This window comes from Bufo bufo, chromosome 7 (assembly GCF_905171765.1).
Source record: "Bufo bufo chromosome 7, aBufBuf1.1, whole genome shotgun sequence".
Classification (NCBI taxonomy): Eukaryota; Metazoa; Chordata; class Amphibia; order Anura; family Bufonidae; genus Bufo; species Bufo bufo.
The window spans coordinates 14,270,263-14,289,651 of NC_053395.1; the positions used below are offsets into that span (position 1 = coordinate 14,270,263).

Consider the following 19,389-nt stretch of genomic DNA (forward strand, 5'->3'; position numbering starts at 1 on the left):
AAGTTATACATCTTCTTGTATATAGTGATATGGAGCATGCTGGTATAACCTGGGCATGTAGTATGTAGTACTATTGTGCGCCACTGTCCCCGGTACGATGTCCTCCTTTTCGGGATGTGATGTCCTCCTTTTTGGGGCTCTGCAAGTGGCCACCCTATGAAGAACTGATCCTGACCATTTAACCTCAGGACACAACATCTAAGAGGGAAAGCTCCATCTGTCCACCCAAACGGTAGTTCATGGCCGGATGGCGTCACAATCACAGGATACCTATGGATATATGTGATAGCCAGGGACCTAACAAACATTGCCCGTCAGTAAAAAAACTGACAGTCAATAGTACAGGAGGACTGCAGTGTGTTATATGAGTGATCAGTGGACCACACAATGAAGTCTACACGTCCCTCATACAAGTCTCCTCTATAGAACGCAGGTAAAAAAAAGACCATCCACAATGTAAACCATGAGAGGCCAGACAGAAACCCACCCGGCATATTCCCAGCACAGGCACAGATGCACAACCCTTCTACAGCAGCAGCTCTGACGCCACCACCTCCTCCTCGATGGGTGGGATGAATGTTGTTTAAGTTTTGAAGGGGCCAAGTACAGGGAGAAGGAAGCCAAGACACAGGATCAAGCAACGTAAGCAGCTACAAGGCTGAATATCCTCTTATCTATACGTTACATGTGCTATATGTAGCACTGCACTATGTATGCAAGAGCTCACATGCTGGAATGATTAACTCTATGTAGGCGAGTGTGAACTGTGCAGTAAATTAGTCTGTCAGCTCCTACAACAAGCCCTCAACTCTCTATGACTGGAAGGAGAAATATACAGTGACGGAAATCATCACTGACTTCTGTAGACAGGAAATGCTTGAACCGAAAAAGAATAAAACCCTGAGAAAAGTTCTGTAAGGGCCCGGCCTCCTCAGTAAGAGCAGAGGGTGGAGAATTCGGGGCCTGGCTTTATCTACTGCAAACCTGGTGCATTCTTAACTCCTGTTTGTCCTCTCTATAACCAGCGACTAATGTAAAGAACTCGTACTGTCCTCAGGAACTGGAAGGTAAGAAGTAAGAACCAGTGTTGTACTGGGGTGTCTAGGGCCCAGCAGTAAAATTTATTCTGGGGGCCCACCGTACGGATACATCCAAATATTACCTGCTCACACAGCAGCAAGATGCTACCAGATGATTGAATATCGGGGTCCCTGCAGCAACTTTGAGAAGGTAGGTCCTGGGGAGAAGAGGACACTGGTGGCTTTCCTCTATACCTAGAAGTCATCTCAGCTCTGATCATGTCTATAATAATAAACTGGGGAGTTTCTTAAATAATCTATCAAGTTTTTTATATGAACATCGGCTGGTGGAGGTGCTGTATATTGACTACCGTATTTTCCTGTGTATAAGACGACTGGGCGTATAAGACGACCCCCTACTTTTCCATTTAAATATTTTAGGCTATACTCGCTGTATAAGACTACCCCTGGCTTCCCTCAGAATCGCCAATCCCACCCAGTATACAACAACCGGCCAATCACAGCAAGCGATGTACCGTACCAGTATTTTCTGTGCACACTTCATACAAAGCCTGCTTGGATTGGCTGTGTCGGCCCTCCCTGTCTCCAAGACGATCTTCTACAGTCCAGAGAACTGACCATAGCAGCCAGGGCTTCAGTAGCGTCCTGGCTGCCATGGTAACCAATCAGAGCCCAGCAACTACACTGGGTTACCCAGAATCTCATTGTTGTAATAAAAATATACTGTACTATTGTTAACCCCACCTGTGGTTTACCGTATTTATTGCAAAAAAGCAATTTTATAGATATGCAAGTTACCCTCCGCTGTTTTGTGCCCAGCCGCGCCCCGAATCCTGGATAACAGCGCCGCCCTTCTCAATTTATTCACTGGCTGGGCACAAAACGGCGACAGCCCCTTGGACACAAAGGTACCGGTACTGGTAATTTGTATATCTATAAAATCGTTTTTTGCAATAAATAAACCACAGGCCCCTTCTCCGCCCCTCTCTCCTCATTGGTGGCAGCGGGTAGCACAGGGGGGAGGGAGGGACTGCTTCCTTCTCCCCTGTGCTGCCTTATACCCGGCGTATAAGACGACACCCGACTTTTGAAAATAATTTCTAGTGTTAGAAAGTCGTCTTATACGCCGGAAAATGTAGTGCGGTAAGTCTATTGCGTTATGTGCCACTTGTGCAGGGGGTGGGAGACTAGCGGCCCACCTTGCTCAGGGACCCACCAGGAGATTCACCTGTACCCCTGTAGGCCAGTCTGAGCCTGGTAAGAACCATTATTCATCTTCAGTACTGAGATGGATGTTTTGTGACAGTCCCTTATAGGAAGAGATGGGCCTGACGGTGAGAGATGCTCTGGTCTACGCTCTGGAGAATCTGGAGAAGGTGGGATTTAAGAAGTTTCGAAAGCAGTTACATGAAATCGAGGTCAAAGAGAATTATAGGAGGATCCCGAGGGGCAAACTGGAGGACAAGGACTGGGGTGATGTGGCTGATCTGATCAGGGAATACTACAAGGATGTCTATGGGGTGGAGGTGACCCTGCAAGTTCTAGACAAGATCAATGAAAGGCAAGTAGCCGAGGAGCTCCAGGAAGACTTACAGAAAGGTAACAGGATGGCAAAAACATTTACCTAAAACTAAAGGACACTATGAGAACAGTAGTAAGCTCAGCATTAGCAGCCGTACTTTTACTATTCCATGAAAGTTATTACGAATACATTCAAAAACATGGTAAAATAATAATTTTAAAATGTTTTAAAAGTATTTTCTCTTTGTTGATATATATATTTTTTAAATAACTTACCTCGGTGGCAGTTTTAGCGCTGATAGCAGCAACCATCTAGTAAATCAAAACGGGCAGGCGTCGTTTGTCTTGGACTTCTAGCTCCATTGTGCATTTATCCATTGTGACAATGTTTTTTCTCTACCTGTCAGCGGTGCATTCCCTGTTTCTCCTCTGACAAGTAGAGAAAATCCTATGCAAATGATACTGTTCACCACAGCTTGCTTCAATAGGTAGACACAACTACTGTCAATGAAGGAAAAAACTAAAGGATTGATTGCCATCTATGTAAATTTCTTTTTAAATCATGTGAGCCATCAGTCCACTATTATTAACCTTCTCCTATATTTTTGTGCAGTGGACAGATTTGTGAGGTTAAATGAACTGGAGGAGTCGGGATGTTTAGCCCCAAAAGGTAAGAATTGTGGCGTTTCGAAATGTCAGCTATATACAATCACGCACCTGTGTAGAGCAGCCTCTATGCGCACAGAAGTGACTTGTTGAATTTGACTTTTCTCCACTTACAGCTTATGCATCAGACACCCAGGCGTTAATCAAGTAGCTTTTTAATCTGGAGATTGTATTACAAGATTTTGCAGGGTAATCCAGATGGTAAAAGAATTATGCCAACAATAACTCCTAGCTCAGAAGATGGATGCTGCTACTCAGAAAGCTGAGCACACTAAGAGCAAGGCATCACTGGGAAAACAGGGAGTGGCTAGGTTAAACTAACTAGAAACTTGAAAACGGGGGGGGGGGGGGGGAGCATACCAACACACAATGCAAGATACTGAAACAGAACACTCCCTGTCTGGCATCGGTAGATACCACTATATATATATAAGCATACAATGGAATTGTATAAAATAACAATAGCTTGCAGATGCAAATAATGTCCATCTACCTGAAAAGGTTAACATGCAATGAACATTATTCAAATCAAAAAAGGATAAGTCTTAGTTCGGGCCATAGAGCTGGTACTGGAAACAGTCTTAGAAGATGTTGAGCATCTTTGGTAGAAGGGATCTCAACATGGAAGTTCTGCAGGCATGAGTAACACAACTTCTGTAACAGGGCGGAAGAAGGTCTTGATTACTCCACCTCTTACTTCCACCTTATGAACCTTCCCATCCGAACTGGAAACGACTAGTAATAAGTCCAGTAGGCCAGTCGAGACGATCACCTTGTTTGTCTCTAAACAGAACAAAATCTCCTTCCTTTGAATTAGGCCTTGGTTCTTGCCACCTTCTGCGTTCTTGCAAGAGGCAGAGGTACTCTCTTCTCCACCTTTTCCAGAACTGACTGGCGAGATGTTGTACCTGCTTCCACCGAAATTTATAAAGGTTGTGCTATTTTATACGCTCGCTCTTCCCGGATTTTGGCTTTAGATCTGTCACGGCCATGGCTATGACCGTGACTCCTGAACCGCATGCGGTTGTCAGCGGTTCTCTTTGGTGTTCAATCACAGGTGAGGGCTGTGGTATTTGCCTCACCTGTGGTTGCCGCTGGCAACAGTATGTATGTGGCAGCGTAGCAGTCAGAGCTGTGCCATTGCAGCTCGCTATGTTGTGCATGCGGTTTTGTGTGATGTGTGTATGTGTGCACTTCCTTTTTATGTTATTGTGTGCACGTCTCCTATTAGTGGTGTTTTCCCTTCCCTGGTGTTGGAAGGGTTACTCTCCTTCCTAGTGTGTGTGCACTGGGTGTGTCCGTTTGTGGGTGTGGCTGCATGGGCTATAAAGCCTCAGTTTAGACAGACGTCTGAGGGGTACTCCAGCCTTGTAAGCTGGAGGAACTCTCCTGGTCACATTTCCATCTGCCAGTGTGGGCCACCCTTGTGATCATAAATTGTGATACACTATGTTATGTGATGATCAGTTGATTTGTTCCTGTTGTATATTGGTGCAGCTATGGATCTGGGTTCCTGTGTGTGGTTGTGTGTTTGCTGGGTTCATTGAATGTTGTCTGGACTTCAGCTTGCCTGCACAGGGATACAGTCAGCAAGGCTGTGGCAGGTAAGTGGAACTAGTTCACATTACCTGCCATATCCATAGGACTGTTTGTGTTCCCCCATTTTCCCAACAGCTTGGCCGTTGAGACTCCTGCTCCTCCGTGCCTAGGAGGAGTGGGGCGTCTTACCCTGACTCCTAGCGCAGGGACCGGACGGAGGGTGAGTTAGGGATCCGAGGTTCCTGCGCATGGGTCCTCCTACCTTTAAGGTCGGCCCATGCAGTTAGGAGTTAGGGTCAGGGTAGGGACGCTGTTAGGAGGTGACCTGCTCCCTATCCTGTTCTCCTGGCCGATAGGCCATAACACCATCAGGTTTCACATGGCTGAGGATTTCCCCCATCCTCAGCCGTGACAAGATCTTTGTCTAGTTTTTTAAAGGACTTCAAGGAGTTTCCAGCATTGTCAACGTCAACATCGTACTGTGCAACAATGTCTCCTCCTTCATTTCCATCTGGAGATGGAGGATCTGAGTCAGAAGAACATTTAGCTTCCACCATTTCTTAGACGTTCTACTCCTTTTAGAAGAGGCTGTATGGCCTTCACTCGGACTATAGGTCCTATTTCTTTCAGTAGAAGCTGTATGGTCTTCTCCTTGACTATGGGCCTGGCTTCTTTTAGAGGCTGTATGGTCTTCTCCTTGACTATGGGCCTGGCTTCTTTTGGTTGCCTTGTCAGGTTTCTCCTTGCTGAGGAGCTTGGCGGAGTAGTTCACCATGGGGGTCATACTCCAAGTCTGTGGAAGGTTTGGAATGATCAATGACATATTTTTGGGACCTGCGCCCAGGAGCCGGAACTGTGGGAATATACTCCAGATACCATTTCTTCCGTCTATCATGTCCTGCAGGGTCTAAGGCATATTTGCAGGGCTTTGCTGGCTGCTCCAGGGGGGTCGCTCTTGGATTTCGGAAGGGCAGAGGTGCTACCCAACTTTTGGTATTATCCTTGAAGAACTCTCTGTCCATGAGGGCAACGAGTTCCTTATCTTCCGCTGAAGGAGCTAATGTATTATCCTTAGCAGTAACTTGGAAAACCATTTCCCCTATTCCGTTATTTAATTCTTCCTGCCTAACGAAGGGGTCTGTCTCTCTGGATGTCTTGGTTTTCAGCTTGGGGCTCTCTTGCACATAGTAGTGGTTGAGACACTGCCTGAAGTAAGAAGTTCGTCCCCCTCTTAATATGTCGGTTCTGAAAGAGTGTACTTGGCAGGGTCTGCGGGTTCTGTTCAGACATACATCCCCCACGATGATCCAACCCACTGTATGTTTCTTGGCATATGGAGCGTTGAAAGGGCTATTGCGAAGTTCAAGGACCTTATGAGCCTCGAGAATGTCTCTACCTAGCAGGAGTAAGATCTCGGCATGGTTATCAAGGGGAGGAATCTCTCTGGCTATGTTCCTGAGATGAGCGTGATGCTTTGCGGCTTCAGGTGTGGGAATCTCATCCCTTGCGTCTGGCAATTCGTCACACTCAATAAGGGTTGGAAGAGAGAGTTTCTTATCTCCTTTGATGGGCTTCAAGGTGAAACCATTAGCTCTTCTTCCTGAGGTTGTCACAAGACCAGAGCATGTTCCTAGGGTGTAGGGTGTAGTTTCAAAGAACTTAGGGCTAGTTAGGGAACAATTACTTTGGTCATCTAGAATAGCATACATTCTTATGGTCTTCTCTGGTTGTGCAGTAGGAAACACATCCACGAGGTAAATCTTGGAACAAGACTTACCGCACACAATACCTCTGTGCATCTGGGCGTGACGGTGGTGGTTGGTCGGTCGGCACTCTCCCCGCCATGACTCTCCCCGCCTTGATCGGAATGGGGCTTGCGCCAGCTAACTGGTTCTAGGTCCCGTCTGATTTGTCCCGGGTGAACGGCGGATACATGTAGATCACTATTACATTCCGAACACTTGACTGGAACCTCACAGTCTCTGGCAAAATGCTCAGTGGATGTACAGCATCTGAAGCAGATATTACGACTCCTTAGGAACTCCTTACGTTCCTCAAAGGGCTTTCCTATGAAGACACGGCACTTCCTTAAAGGATGTGGTTTATCATGGATATGGGCAATGATGATCGGGTTCCTTAGGGCTTTCATTTCTAATGAAAGCGGCTGCGTTAGTAGTGGGCACAACCCCTGTCTTTTTTACAGAAATTAAAACTTTAGGTTTTCTCTGTCTGGGACTGAAAGTCTTGTGTCTCTGTTTAGTAGAGCCAAAGATGTTGGTCCCCAACGTGTTGAAGCTCGGATCGTTTTTTGGCTCTAGCTAAGTCCTTGATGAACTTACAAAAGAATGGAAATGGTGGAAAGGGAACGCGATATTGCTCCTTGTATTTTGAACCTGTTGTTGCCCATTGATCTATCTTGAACATTGAGGGGTAATTTCTCCACGATCAGGCCCACACCATGGGAGGTATCAAGAAAGCTAAGATCTGGCAGCTGCGGGTCTCCCTTGACGATTTCAAACTCAAGAGGAAGGTCACTTAATTCCTGGAACCCTCGGTGGTCTGTATTGGATAATTCAGGAAAGTCATATGGTCATTTAAATAAGTCACGTTCAACTACTTCCGAGCCGCCGTATTTCTGCTCTAATCTATCCCATGCGAGATGAAGGCCTTTGACTGGTTCGTAGATATGAACGGTTTTGAGTCTCTTAACACAGGTTGACGACCATGGACCTAGCCATCTAATTAGTAAGTCAAGTTTTTGCATAGGCGGAACACCAAGGGTTTGAACTGTTGTCTTGAAAGTGGCCTTCCAACTTCTATAGTTCTCTGGGCGATCATCAAAGTTCGTAAGGCTAGTACTGATGAGGTCCCTGAGGGTGAGGTACTTAGCGATTTCTAAAGAATCATTTCTTTCCTGCATCATGGCGACAGTAACTTCTCCTTCGCTGGTGTTGTTGGCACCATCTGATACCCTATGTTTGGGGGTTGGAAGATGGAATGGAGTGGCAGCTGGGTTGAGCATAAGTGAAGGCGTAAGTGAATTTTTAGGAAGTTTTAATGTGATTTGACGAGCTTGAAGTGGCTTGGTCTCTAATGGCGCCTGATATACTGTGTAAGGTGCCAGAGGTTTGAAAGAAAGAGAAATGTCCACTGGACTGGGGTCAACTGTATAGTTATCGGCTGCCTCTTTTTCTACTCGCATGAGTTCAGCAGGCTGGCGTGCAGAGGCCGAATCTTCTGGTGGACATGCATTGACTTTAGGACTAATTGCAGGGTACGCCTTTCTGAGTCATTAGATATCTTGGACATAGGATGATAAGCTTCTTCTTCTTCAGCAGCTTCTTCAAGAACTCTGAGTTCAGCCATGGCTACTGCTTCTTCCCTTTCCTTCTGAAGGACCTCCAACTCAGCTTCGGCCTTGGCTTTGGTCACTTGCGCTTGAGCCTGTATAGCTGCTTGATTAGCTTGAGATTGGGCTTGTGTCTCTGCGACTTGTGCCTTAATGGCTGCTTCCTTTCTAATGCAGTGAGATTGTACCTTCGCTGCTTCCGCTTTTGCGCGTGCCAACACCAATGAGTTACTTAGTGAAGAGTGCTGTGAGTGAGATCTTATTGATGAGGACTGAGCAATAGATTTTGAGGAATGGAATGAAGCCTTAGAGTGCCTTGAAAAGTTAGAATGGCGGGACGTAGTTTCACATTGTTGTGATATCTTGTCCTCTAGCATTGACTTGAATGCCAGAGATCTGCTATATCTTTCATCATTAAGTGCAGTGTGGGTCTTTAATTCTAGGATGAATTCCTCTGAGTCAAGACTTGATAACAGAGAAGAATATTTTTCAGACAGTCTCTTATAACTTTCATAGGTCTTATTCAATTTTGTACTCATGGCCTCTAATTGATCTTCATTATAGCCTGATCCATATGCTGCATCCATACATTGTTTAGTCTTTTCCCACAAACTGGATAAGTTATTACATATCTCAATTTTGTTAGTTAGCAGGGCCTCTTTCATTGTTAATGAGGGCTTGGAAATCCTTTAGCTGTGTCTTCCATTTCCATTTGTTACACAGCAGCTCCCTCTAGTGGTTAGTTCAGTCTTTTAATAGCTTACAATGTTGGCTGGGTGCCAGAAAGTCAGTCACATGACCTCCTACTGCAGGTGGTGTTTGAGTTAAGCCTTGCAATGTATCAATATGATGGGCTCTGCCCTGTAAGGGCTCTTTCACACCTGCGTTCTTTTCTTCCGGCATAGAGTTCCGTCGTCGGGGCTCTATGCCAGAAGAATCCTGATCAGTTTTATCCTAATGCATTCTGAATGGAGTGAAATCTGTTCAGGATGCATCAGGATGTCTTCAGTTCCGGAACGGAACGTTTTTTGGCCGGAGAAAATACCGCAGCATGCTGCGCTTTTTGCTCCGGCCAAAAATCCTGAACACTTGCCGCAAGGCCGGATCCGGAATTAATGCCCATTGAAAGGCATTGATCCGGATCCGGCCTTAAGCTAAACGTCGTTTCGGCGCATTGCCGGACCCGACTTTTAGCTTTTTCTGAATGGTTACCATGGCTGCCGGGACGCTAAAGTCCTGGCAGCCATGGTAAAGTGTAGCGAGGAGCGGGGGAGCAGCATACTTACCGTCCGTGCGGCTCCCGGGGCGCTCCAGAGTGACGTCAGGGCGCCCCAATCGCATGGATCACGTGATCGCATGGATCACGTCATCCATGCGCATGGGGCGGTCTGACGTCATTCTGGAGCACCCCGGGAGCCGCACGGACTGTAAGTATACCGCTCCCCCGCTCCCCGCTTCTACTATGGCAACCAGGACTTTAATAACGTCCTGGCTGCCATAGTAACACTGAAAGCATTTTGAAGACGGCGTGTAATTCCGGAAAGTGGAGTACACGCCGGATCCGGACAACGCAAGTGTGAAAGAGGCCTAACTTGATAGCAGGCAGAGTGATATTTGCCTCAGAAAACAGGGCTGAATGCAGTTCCTTGCCTGTATGAAAACTGCTATTGCCAGAAGCTTCTGCGGTCCGCAGTGAATGCAGTGCAGAGCAGGATATGATGAAAAAGTCTTACACAAGCGGGGCTATTACCCTCCACTGCAGCAAGCAGGAGAGTAATGATGATGGCTTATTACTTGGAGGAGGAGAATATTCTTTCCTTAGCAAGAGGAGAGTACTAAGGCAATTCTTTTACTGTGGCGTTTCGAAATGTCAACTATATACCATCACGCACCTGTGTAGAGCAACCTCTATGCGCACAGAAGTGACTTGTTGAATTTGACTTTCTCCACTTACAGCTTATGCATCAGACACCCAACAATAACTCCTAGCTCAGAAGATGGATGCTGCTACTCAGAAAGCTGAGCACACTAAGAGCAAGGCATCACTGGGAAAACAGGGAGTGGCTAGGCTAAACTAACTAGTAACCTGAAAACAGGTGGGGGGGAGGAGCATACCAACACACAATGCAAGATACTGGAACAGAACAAGAAGGATGAGATTTTCTCTCTCCTCTGTTCCATCTCGGCACTGGCTACAGAAATCTGTTATGTAATAATGGTCGCACAAGATTTCCAGTCTTAACGGACTCCTGTTTTAAGGATATCAGCTGCCGTTAGATCAATATTAACTGTAATATGTGAAAAGGGAAAGGCAGGGGAGACAGAGATTGTGTCACTTGTGCTCGCTCTTCTAGACGTAACTAAGAATAGTTGATAAATGCACAAGATAATTGTCATCAACCTGTTCTGCAAAAATAAAAATCTTTTTTAAAAACCCACCAAAAATATAGCATTTCATGAGGCTAAATTTCACTAATTTTAATCAATAAAACCTCCACAGCCATGAGAGAGGCACAGGCCAGTACAAATCAGTTTTTTTTTACTAAATGCAGAATTAATACTCTGTGCAAAAGGAAAGATAATACAAGAAATGATGTGCTTTTCAGGCAGGCCAATGACGCTCGGCCTGAGTGACAGCGGCGAGATGATGTGCTCCGTCACGCTGGAGACATTTTATCCTGGATATCTCCATATTGAATGGAAGTGTAGACGAGAGACGTCAACAGAGGTTTTATCATCCCAAGAGGTCTACAGAGAAAGTCCTGATGGAAGATCATTCTCAGCGAGTAGTGAGGTCAGAATTTCCCAGGATCTCCTCAGATGTCCAGAATCCACAGTACACCTCAGCTGGGAACACGAATATACAAGCACCAAGGGGCAGCAAACCTTCTCAATCAGTGATCAAGGTAAGAAGACATCCTCATCCAGCTATAGGACACGATATATATCATCACATTCAGGCAGCTGAGATTAATGGTGCTGTTTGCTGGGATCTTCACACTTGTATATCCACATGTAATGTCTCTCTCCTGTAGATTTCCTTTGGAGGCCAGTAGTCGATGACATACAGACACCACAGCGTTTATACCATGAAATCCCCGCTGTCCTACAGTGCCACATATCAGGATATTACCCGGACGCCGTCGCCGTGAAGTGGTTCAGGAAAAATAATCGTAATCTTGAGTTATGTGAAGAGTCTGATGAGGTTTCACTTCCAAAAATCAGATCAAGTAAAAATCCCGACAACACCTACAGCTGTACAGCAAGGCTAATGATGACGCCTAGACTGAGAAACCACCAGGGGGCAGAATACATTTGCCGAGTAGAACATCCTTCTCTGGAAGAGGCAATCAAGAAAAGCTCAGGAGGAATCAACCTGCTGGGTGAGGTCCTATGAGACGCTGATATGTAATTATCATACATTATATGTGGATGGGGTCAAGTATTTCCAGTATGCAGCATGCACGTTCTGTTGTGGAGATTTCACTGTGGATTTCATCTTCAGTGTATAGTGGGCAAAAACCGCAGTGCATCCGTAGCATAATCCACATGTAGCACATATACAAACGGAAAATGCAAATGTGATCGCACACTACATCCAGCACTCTGCCCTCCATGCTGGATGAGACATTGGTTTATATTTTGGCCAAAGCATAGTAAGCCACTCACCGCGTCAAGGTTGTCTCATGAGTGGTCCCTAACTCTTGTTCCTACCTGTTCATGGGCCATGACAGCCACATAAAATCCAGGGGATGCAGGTCAGCATGCAAGCCAAGTACACTTTGCTTGTAACCCCGTCCGGTGCCATTACGGCTTTCATCGGATCCAGGGATGCAAGTACCAACATGCATGCTGAACCCACCATATACTTCTCCTGGAGCCAGATGGCTAATGGTAGGTTCTAATCCACATGTAGCACATGCATTTTTTGCTATGAAATCTCTGTGGATTAATCATCTGGTTTTTACCCAAAGTCCAAAGTTGCAAATTCACTTACTGAATAATGAAGTTGGTGCCTGGTTTGGTCAAGACCGTCCCTTACTGCGGCTCTGTTGGACTCCGCCAGATTTTTGAGTAGATACATAATTTTTAGAGCCGACCTCTCTTCCTTTTAGCTCATTTTCCCTAAAAGCATTTGTTTTTCATAAAATATAGAAGCTGACAATTCCACAATATCAGGGTCGACTCAGACTAGAAAACTCAATGGAACGCACTAATCTGTCACTAAAGCCACATTTTAATAATCAGCCCGTGCGAAGGTGCCACTTATCACCCGATGAACGTGTGAAACGATCTGAGGTCTGGACATCTCAATCATAGGCAGTTCGCATTGTTCGCCCGCAAACACATGCGGGCTGCCATCTTAACTCACAAGTCCGGCGAGGCACAGGTAAGCCCTTACCTTTGCCTGCGCCGCAATGGCGAATATATTGGAGCACTCTATCTGCATCTAAAGCCATCTTTAATGTTCTGCCGTGCCAACCATTTTCTCCAGTCTCAGGAAACTTCTAGCAGCTTGGAAAATGTAGCAAAAAGTGACCCACGCCTGTATTTCACGCGCATTACGCGAATATTACATTGACAATTTTTCGCAATTAAGAAAATAATCTCGAATTCGGGAATATATGACGAATATTCGCCCAAATATTCATAAAATATAGCAAATTGGAATATAGCTCATGCCGCTTATCACTAATACCTTACACCGAGAACACAGCACATAGTCACTAATCACCAAGCTATCGTCTCTGACTGAAACGACATGGCGAATTCTCAGATACGGCCTCATTCATCCCTGCACTGCGATGCCCGTCTTGAACAGTGTTTATCCTCTTCCCAAGATAGGTATTAGATAATACAGTGAAGACAGGGTCTGTTAGGTGATGTTCACACGTGGTGGATACACTACAGATTTTAGGCTGCGGAAATTCTGGCAGAAAATCCACCGTGTATCACAGTACCAGCAAACTGGTATCAGATTTGTTTTTTTTACATCATCCATTTGCTGCAGAAAAAAAATTGCAACAGAAAGTGACCTGCAGCGGCTATTAATGCAATGCGTAGGACAACATCTGCCGCAATATGAATGACAAATAAATGTAAATCTGCGGTGGAAAATATACCACAGGAGCTCACACGCTTTGTGTACATTTACATTTGTTTTTTTTTGCTGCAATTTTTGTAACGTTATTTCCTTTATGTTCTCATCTTCACAGCAAAACCTCAGCTGGAGTCAATAGGGAAGACGCTGCTTGAGCATATGTCGATTCGGTTTTCCTTGCATCTTAAGACTTTTTACCCAAAAGACATCAAGGTGAAGTGGCATCATGGGGAGGAGGACCTCAGAGAAGGGGTGAAGAGGGGGACGAGACACACAGAAACGTTGACAGAACGGGAAGATTCATTGTTCGATGTAATCAGTGAATGTTGTCTATTTGCACCGAGCTTTGGAGATCCCCAGTATAAAGCGTATGTAACCTGGGAGCACGAGTCCATGGACGGACCTGAGACCAGGATGTTGTGTGTGAGAGGTGAGAGCCGATACAGCACTAAACTGCCATGTGTATCATTCTGCTTGCAACCCTTACTAGTGAAGCTGAAATCCCCCAGCACCCCCTGCTTGTTCAGTGTCTGCACAGCTTGCTCTAGTGATTTGCATTGTAGGCGACATCTTTACATCCTTATCCAGATGTACAATGCTTATTCCTTTTATATTTTCAAGCATCATACTGGACTGCAAAACGTATGCCTCAATCTCTTAGGCCTCTTTCACACGGGCGTCGCGGGAAAATGTGCGGGTGCGTTGCGGGAACACCCGCGATTTTTCCGCACGAGTGCAAAACATTGTAATGCGTTTTGCACTCGCGTGAGAAAAATTGCGCGTGTTTGGTACCCAAACCCGAACTTCTTCACAGAAGTTCGGGCTTGGGATCAGTGTTCTGTAGATTGTATTATTTTCCCTTATAATAGCATTCTGATTACAGAATGCTTAGTAGGTGATCAATTGAGGGTTAAAAAAAAATAAAAAAATTAACTCACCTTCTCCTCTTGTTCGCGTACTTCCCGGTCTCTTCTTTACTTCTTTAATGATGAGCTGTCGGCTAAAGGACCTTTGGTGACGTCAGATCACATGCTCCAATCACATAGTACATCACCGTGGTGATGGACCATGTGATTGGAGCATGTGATCTGACGTCACCATAGGTCCTAGCCGGTATTTTCATCTTTTAAGAAGTAAAGAAGAGACCGGGAACTACGCGAACAAGAGGAGAAGGTGAGTTAATTTTTTTATTTTTTTTTAACCCTCAATTGATCACCTACTAAGCATTCTGTATTCAGAATGCTATCATCTTCCCTTATAACCATGTTATAAGGGAAAATAATACAGTGAATAGACTGTCACCTAGCAACCATGCGTGAAAATCGCACCGCATCCGCACTTGCTTGCGGATGCTTGCGGTTTTCACGCAACCCCATTCACTTCTATGGGGCCTGCGTTGCATGAAAAACGCAGAATATAGAGCATGCTGCGATTTTCACGCAACGCATAAGTGATGCGTGAAAATCACCGCTCATCTGAACAGCCCCATAGAAATGAATGGGTCCGGATTCAGTGCGGGTGCAATGCGTTCACCTCACGCATCGCATCCGCGCGGAATACTCGCCCGTGTGAAAGGGGCCTTAGGGTCCATTCACACGTCCATAGTGTATTGCAGACCCGCAATACACCCAGCCGGCACCCCCATAGAACTGCCTATTCTTGTCCGCAACTGTGTGCTGTCCGCATCCATTCCTGCCCCATAGAGAATTAATGTGCGGACACATTCTACGGATGTGTGAATTGACCCTTAAACTGAGCGCTCATTTCTATGAGAAGAAAGGTTTGAACCGGGCTCAGACTGGCCCCCAGTGGAACAGGTGAATCCCCTGGTGGACCTCTAAGACCGAAATTCTGCCATCCCATGGTGGCCAATGGCCACTCTATAGGTCATCAATCGTGTACCCACAGGCTTTCGTGGGTGGGGGAGTTTCAGTCGCATGCAGCAACCAAAGTCCGTAAACCCAGCCCGGAGGACTGGGTTTTGCTCACTGGGTTCATGCCAAATGCATGGATCTGATGCTGCCCTGCTGTGACGACAGAGGACATTTGAGGTGCCTAGAATGAGGACATAATTCTCTGATGGTAGGGGAGAGAGATGGGGGGACAATATCTACTACTAAAAATGGAGGAAATACATCTGGAACTATTTTTTTCTTGGCTTGCCTCAAGAGATTTGTAATAAAGGTCTCACATACCCAGGACTTCACATCTGTGCACTGCCATGACCGTTATGACATAGACAACAGAAACTAAGAACTGATTTTGGATATTGGAAATAGTAATCCATCTCTTCTGTCTTCTCCCTCACAGATTTGCCCTGGACCCCATTTGTGGAAGATATATTTGTTCTCTGGTTGATAGATAATGAAAGAACCAGGATGATGTGTCGGATTTACAACTTTTTTCCCAACAAACTGACCGTGTCCTGGTATAAGAAGCAAGATGGAGCTGTGTCTGCAGTGCAGGACTCTGAGGACATCACTACTGAGGTTTCTCCACCTGAAATGAAAAACAAGACATTCGGCTGTACAGCAACTTTATGGTTTACTCCAGATGCGGAGAAGGACGAAGGGTCCGAATTTATCTGTAGGGTGGAGCATCCCAGCCTGGAACATCCGATAGAGAAAAGCACCGGACCCCTCCATATATCCAGGCCTGGTGATTAGAAACCTGGATTTCAGCAACATTTTTCTATTTATGCACCTAAAAGGTCTTATCGAAAGAGACAACTCTTAGAAACCTAAGTCAACGGAGATTAAAAGTGATGCTCTCAGAATACAGAGAGAGATATAACCACTACTGTATGACAGAATTGTGAAAAAGTAGTAAAAATGTTCATTGCTGGCATTAGAGTAAATAATTTTTTTTAAAATATTTAAAAATAAAAGTTAAAACAACAAAGGTTATTCTTAGAACGCAAGGATGAGAAAACAATACAAATGATACATATAAACCGCCGTTCAGACGATGCAGTTTTTGCAGGTCCATACGGCGTCTTTCCTTGTTAATCAAGCGTCAGTCTTCAACATCACGGGAAGAAGTTGTGTGGACCTTCACAAACCTATTTTTCGGCAATCGTGAGTACTTGAAACTTTCAAACTCTGGATTAGGGTTTATCGCTACCACAGTGTATGTATCATTTAGGGAGTCTGGACCGCTTCTTTCTTTCCTCTTTCGTTCCCTGATTAGCAATTTTAAAGCAACTTTTTAATTGGAAAAAGAAAAAATAACTGCATTCAGAAAAGGTTACAGGGTTTGTCAGGTTTGTAAAATACAGAATACAGCAAAGGTCAGCAAACTCATCATGCTCCATTCAATTCCATGAGTGTTTCATGAACAACTGAGCAAATGTAGAAGCTGGGAATTGTAGTTTCACAACAACTGGACTGCCCACCCAGCGAGGGAACCCAGATTAGGATCCTCATCTAGGGAGCGGCTACAGTGGTCACAGTGCCAAATAAAGGGGTTATCCACGAATTGATAATGATGACCTATCCTTAGTGCAATACCAAGCACTGCCACTATACAATGTACGGCGCTGTGCTTGGTAAGGTGCCGGAGCTGGCAGCACTTGCCAGAGCTGCGGTGAGCACCGAGGCTCCCTGCCAGGACACAGACCCCTACCAATCAGCTGTTTCAGGGAGCAGCCGTGCTCACCGGATCTTGGCAAGAGCAGTCAGCTCCTGGCACCTTACCAAGCACAGTGCCGTACATCGTATAGTGGCTGTGCTTGGTATTGCAGCTCAGCTCCATTGACTTGAATGAGCTGTAACTAGACCATGTGACTGATGTACGGTAACATCACATGATCTAGGAAGAGGCCGCGGCGCTCACAGAGGGCTGGCCTCCTCTAACAGGTAATCCGCAGAGGGTCCTGATCAGAGGATAGGTATCAATATAAATTCCCGGATAACTCCTTTAATTAATGTGATAATTTAATAGCTCAGGCCATTAACCCTTTCTACTCTGGGCGATTTTCTGTTTTTGCATTTTTGTTTTTCACTCCCCAGAGCCATAACTTTTTTATTTTTCCGTTCACAGCTTTTTTTGTGTGGGACAAGTTGTACTTTTTAATGGCGCCATTTACTACACACAATGAAGTGTAAAATTTCCAAAATTAGGTGGAATTAGAAAAAAAAAAAAACACCGCTATAGTTGTATGGGTTTTGTTTTCACAACATTCGCTATACAGTAAAACTGACCTGTTAGCTTTATTCTCTAGATCAGTATAATTAAAATGATATCCAGCGACGGTGGCCGGCAGTAGCAGCCAATAACACAAGGAAATTCGGCTTCGTGGTGAATGAAATTTTTCCTGAAAGTTTGATCAAAGTCAATTTGTTTCACTTCGATTCACTCAACACTAATTACTACAATACAAGTAATAAGCCTCGGGACATCAGATATGTTGGGTAAGCACGACAAGAGCAATACATTACTCTAGGTTCCAATAGGAAAAATGAAATCGCAATATTCCCAGGTAAAACAGGATGGGACAGTAACATCGCTTAAAACTCCACAGAGGTGATCATTATCCATAGGAAACTAACTACATAGTCGATAAAAATAGGGGGTTGTCTCCCTGTGTCGGATGCCCATTCGACAGGGTCCCGAGAAGATAAATAGGTTCGCAGACCAAAAGGTGTGAGTTTTGGGAACCATCCCAGAGGGGAGACTATGCGTAGGTGAGGAAGTCTGGAGAGGCGACAAATTCCAACCATGGTCTCCACGTAACTCCATAGGAGTGCTACGTGTTCTTAGAGTCAGCCATCAGTTTATCTATTCTCTGCAAGGACATTATTTCCTGGAACCATTCTAGTATAGTGGGGGGGGGGGGGGGGGGGTGTTTCCAAAGTCGAGGAATAACTGATTTAGCAGCTAGAACTAAAGAGCGTACAAGGTCTATTTTTTGAGCATCCGTGTGGCCGTTCCGCAATTTATAGAGCAGGTCCTATTCTTGTCCGTACGGAGACCACAGCTGAATGTGTAAGGCTGCGTGCACACTGTGCTCAAGATTTCCATCAGAGGGATCTGAAGCGTATACGTCCGACCGAAGGCTACAAGGTATACCGCATTTTACGCAGTGGCCTACTGCATAGCAGCTTTCCTACAAAGTTGAAAAGAAAGGTAAAACAACGTATACTCACGTGAGTCCAAAAGGACACTCTTCCATGGAATGAATCAGGCCGATTGAGTATAAGATAAGAATATAGAGAAGTGTACAATTTTATAACGGTACAAAGGCCATTAAAACACAGTAATATAAGAAAAGGCTCAGCCAGGGAGCTGATAATAACCTAAGCAATTACACAACACAAATCAGGAAAATCCCCTAATGTTGTGCACAGTAATCACAATGCCTGCACATATCGGGTCCACATGGGGGGGGTATGGGAGGATTCCTGTTATTTAGAGAGGGCCACTATTAAGAAATAATACCGCATGAAGAAAATACGTAATACCCGGGCTTCATGACAAGTGTGGTTAAAGGGGTTGTCCAACAGCGCATAATAATGTTCTACCACTTACTGGTCCCCACTGGTTTCTCTTTCCCAGTCCAGAAAATGCCATCTCTGTGGGCCGTTCCTGGAGTTTCCTGTGTGTTGAGACCAAACCGAGGAGAGACAAACGAGGACCCAGTTAGCATCAGAATGGGAGCAGCAGAGGATCGGGGAGGTGAGTATCAGTTCTGTCTCTGCACTTTAGGGCACATAGGTGCCTGGTCATGTAAAGGACTCAGTGTAATAGAGAAGGAAAGATCCTAAGGGACCAGAAGGTGCCTCAGAAGGAAATTAAGACTCCGGCGCTCTTCCAGTAGAAATAAAATCTTGCTCTATCTGTTCAAAAAAATGTCATATACATCTGAAGAGAAAGAACAGATAGAGCAAGATTTTATTTCTACTGGAAGAGCGCTGGAGTCCTAATTTCCTTCTGAGGCTCCTTATGGTCCCCTATGATTAGAGCTGAGCGAGTATCAGTATCTCTCCAGTACACTTACGTTTATGACTCCTCACAACCCCATAAGGTGAGAACAATACCTACTAGCTCCCATGACTTCCATCGGGTTGTACTGCTCTGGGTAGCGCTTGGCGCTTTGTATTTGTTTCTGTCAGGACTTATCCATGTATAATATACATTATGACTGCAGCTGTGGTGGACATTGTCATTACCAA

At 45.2% G+C, this 19,389-nt stretch overlaps 1 protein-coding gene across 8 annotated transcripts in view; it reads left to right on the top strand.

Moving 5' to 3' along the window:
* LOC121007497 overlaps positions 1–17,814 on the top strand; it is a 38,860-nt gene extending 21,046 nt beyond the window's left edge. Inside the window, exons 1-8 of one of the 8 annotated variants that reach the window (XR_005780429.1) lie at positions 649–987; positions 2,347–2,639; positions 3,175–3,231; positions 10,722–11,021; positions 11,151–11,498; positions 13,332–13,646; positions 15,527–15,977; positions 17,439–17,814. Coding sequence is in view for 7 of the 8 variants with exons in the window: in XM_040439443.1 (XP_040295377.1) it covers positions 2,363–2,639; positions 3,175–3,231; positions 10,722–11,021; positions 11,151–11,498; positions 13,332–13,646; positions 15,527–15,882 (1,653 nt within the window). In the remaining variant the exon portion in view is untranslated. The other 7 variants (XM_040439443.1, XM_040439445.1, XM_040439444.1 and 4 more) reach the window with 7 other exon arrangements.
* Positions 17,815–19,389: the final 1,575 nt, after the last annotated feature.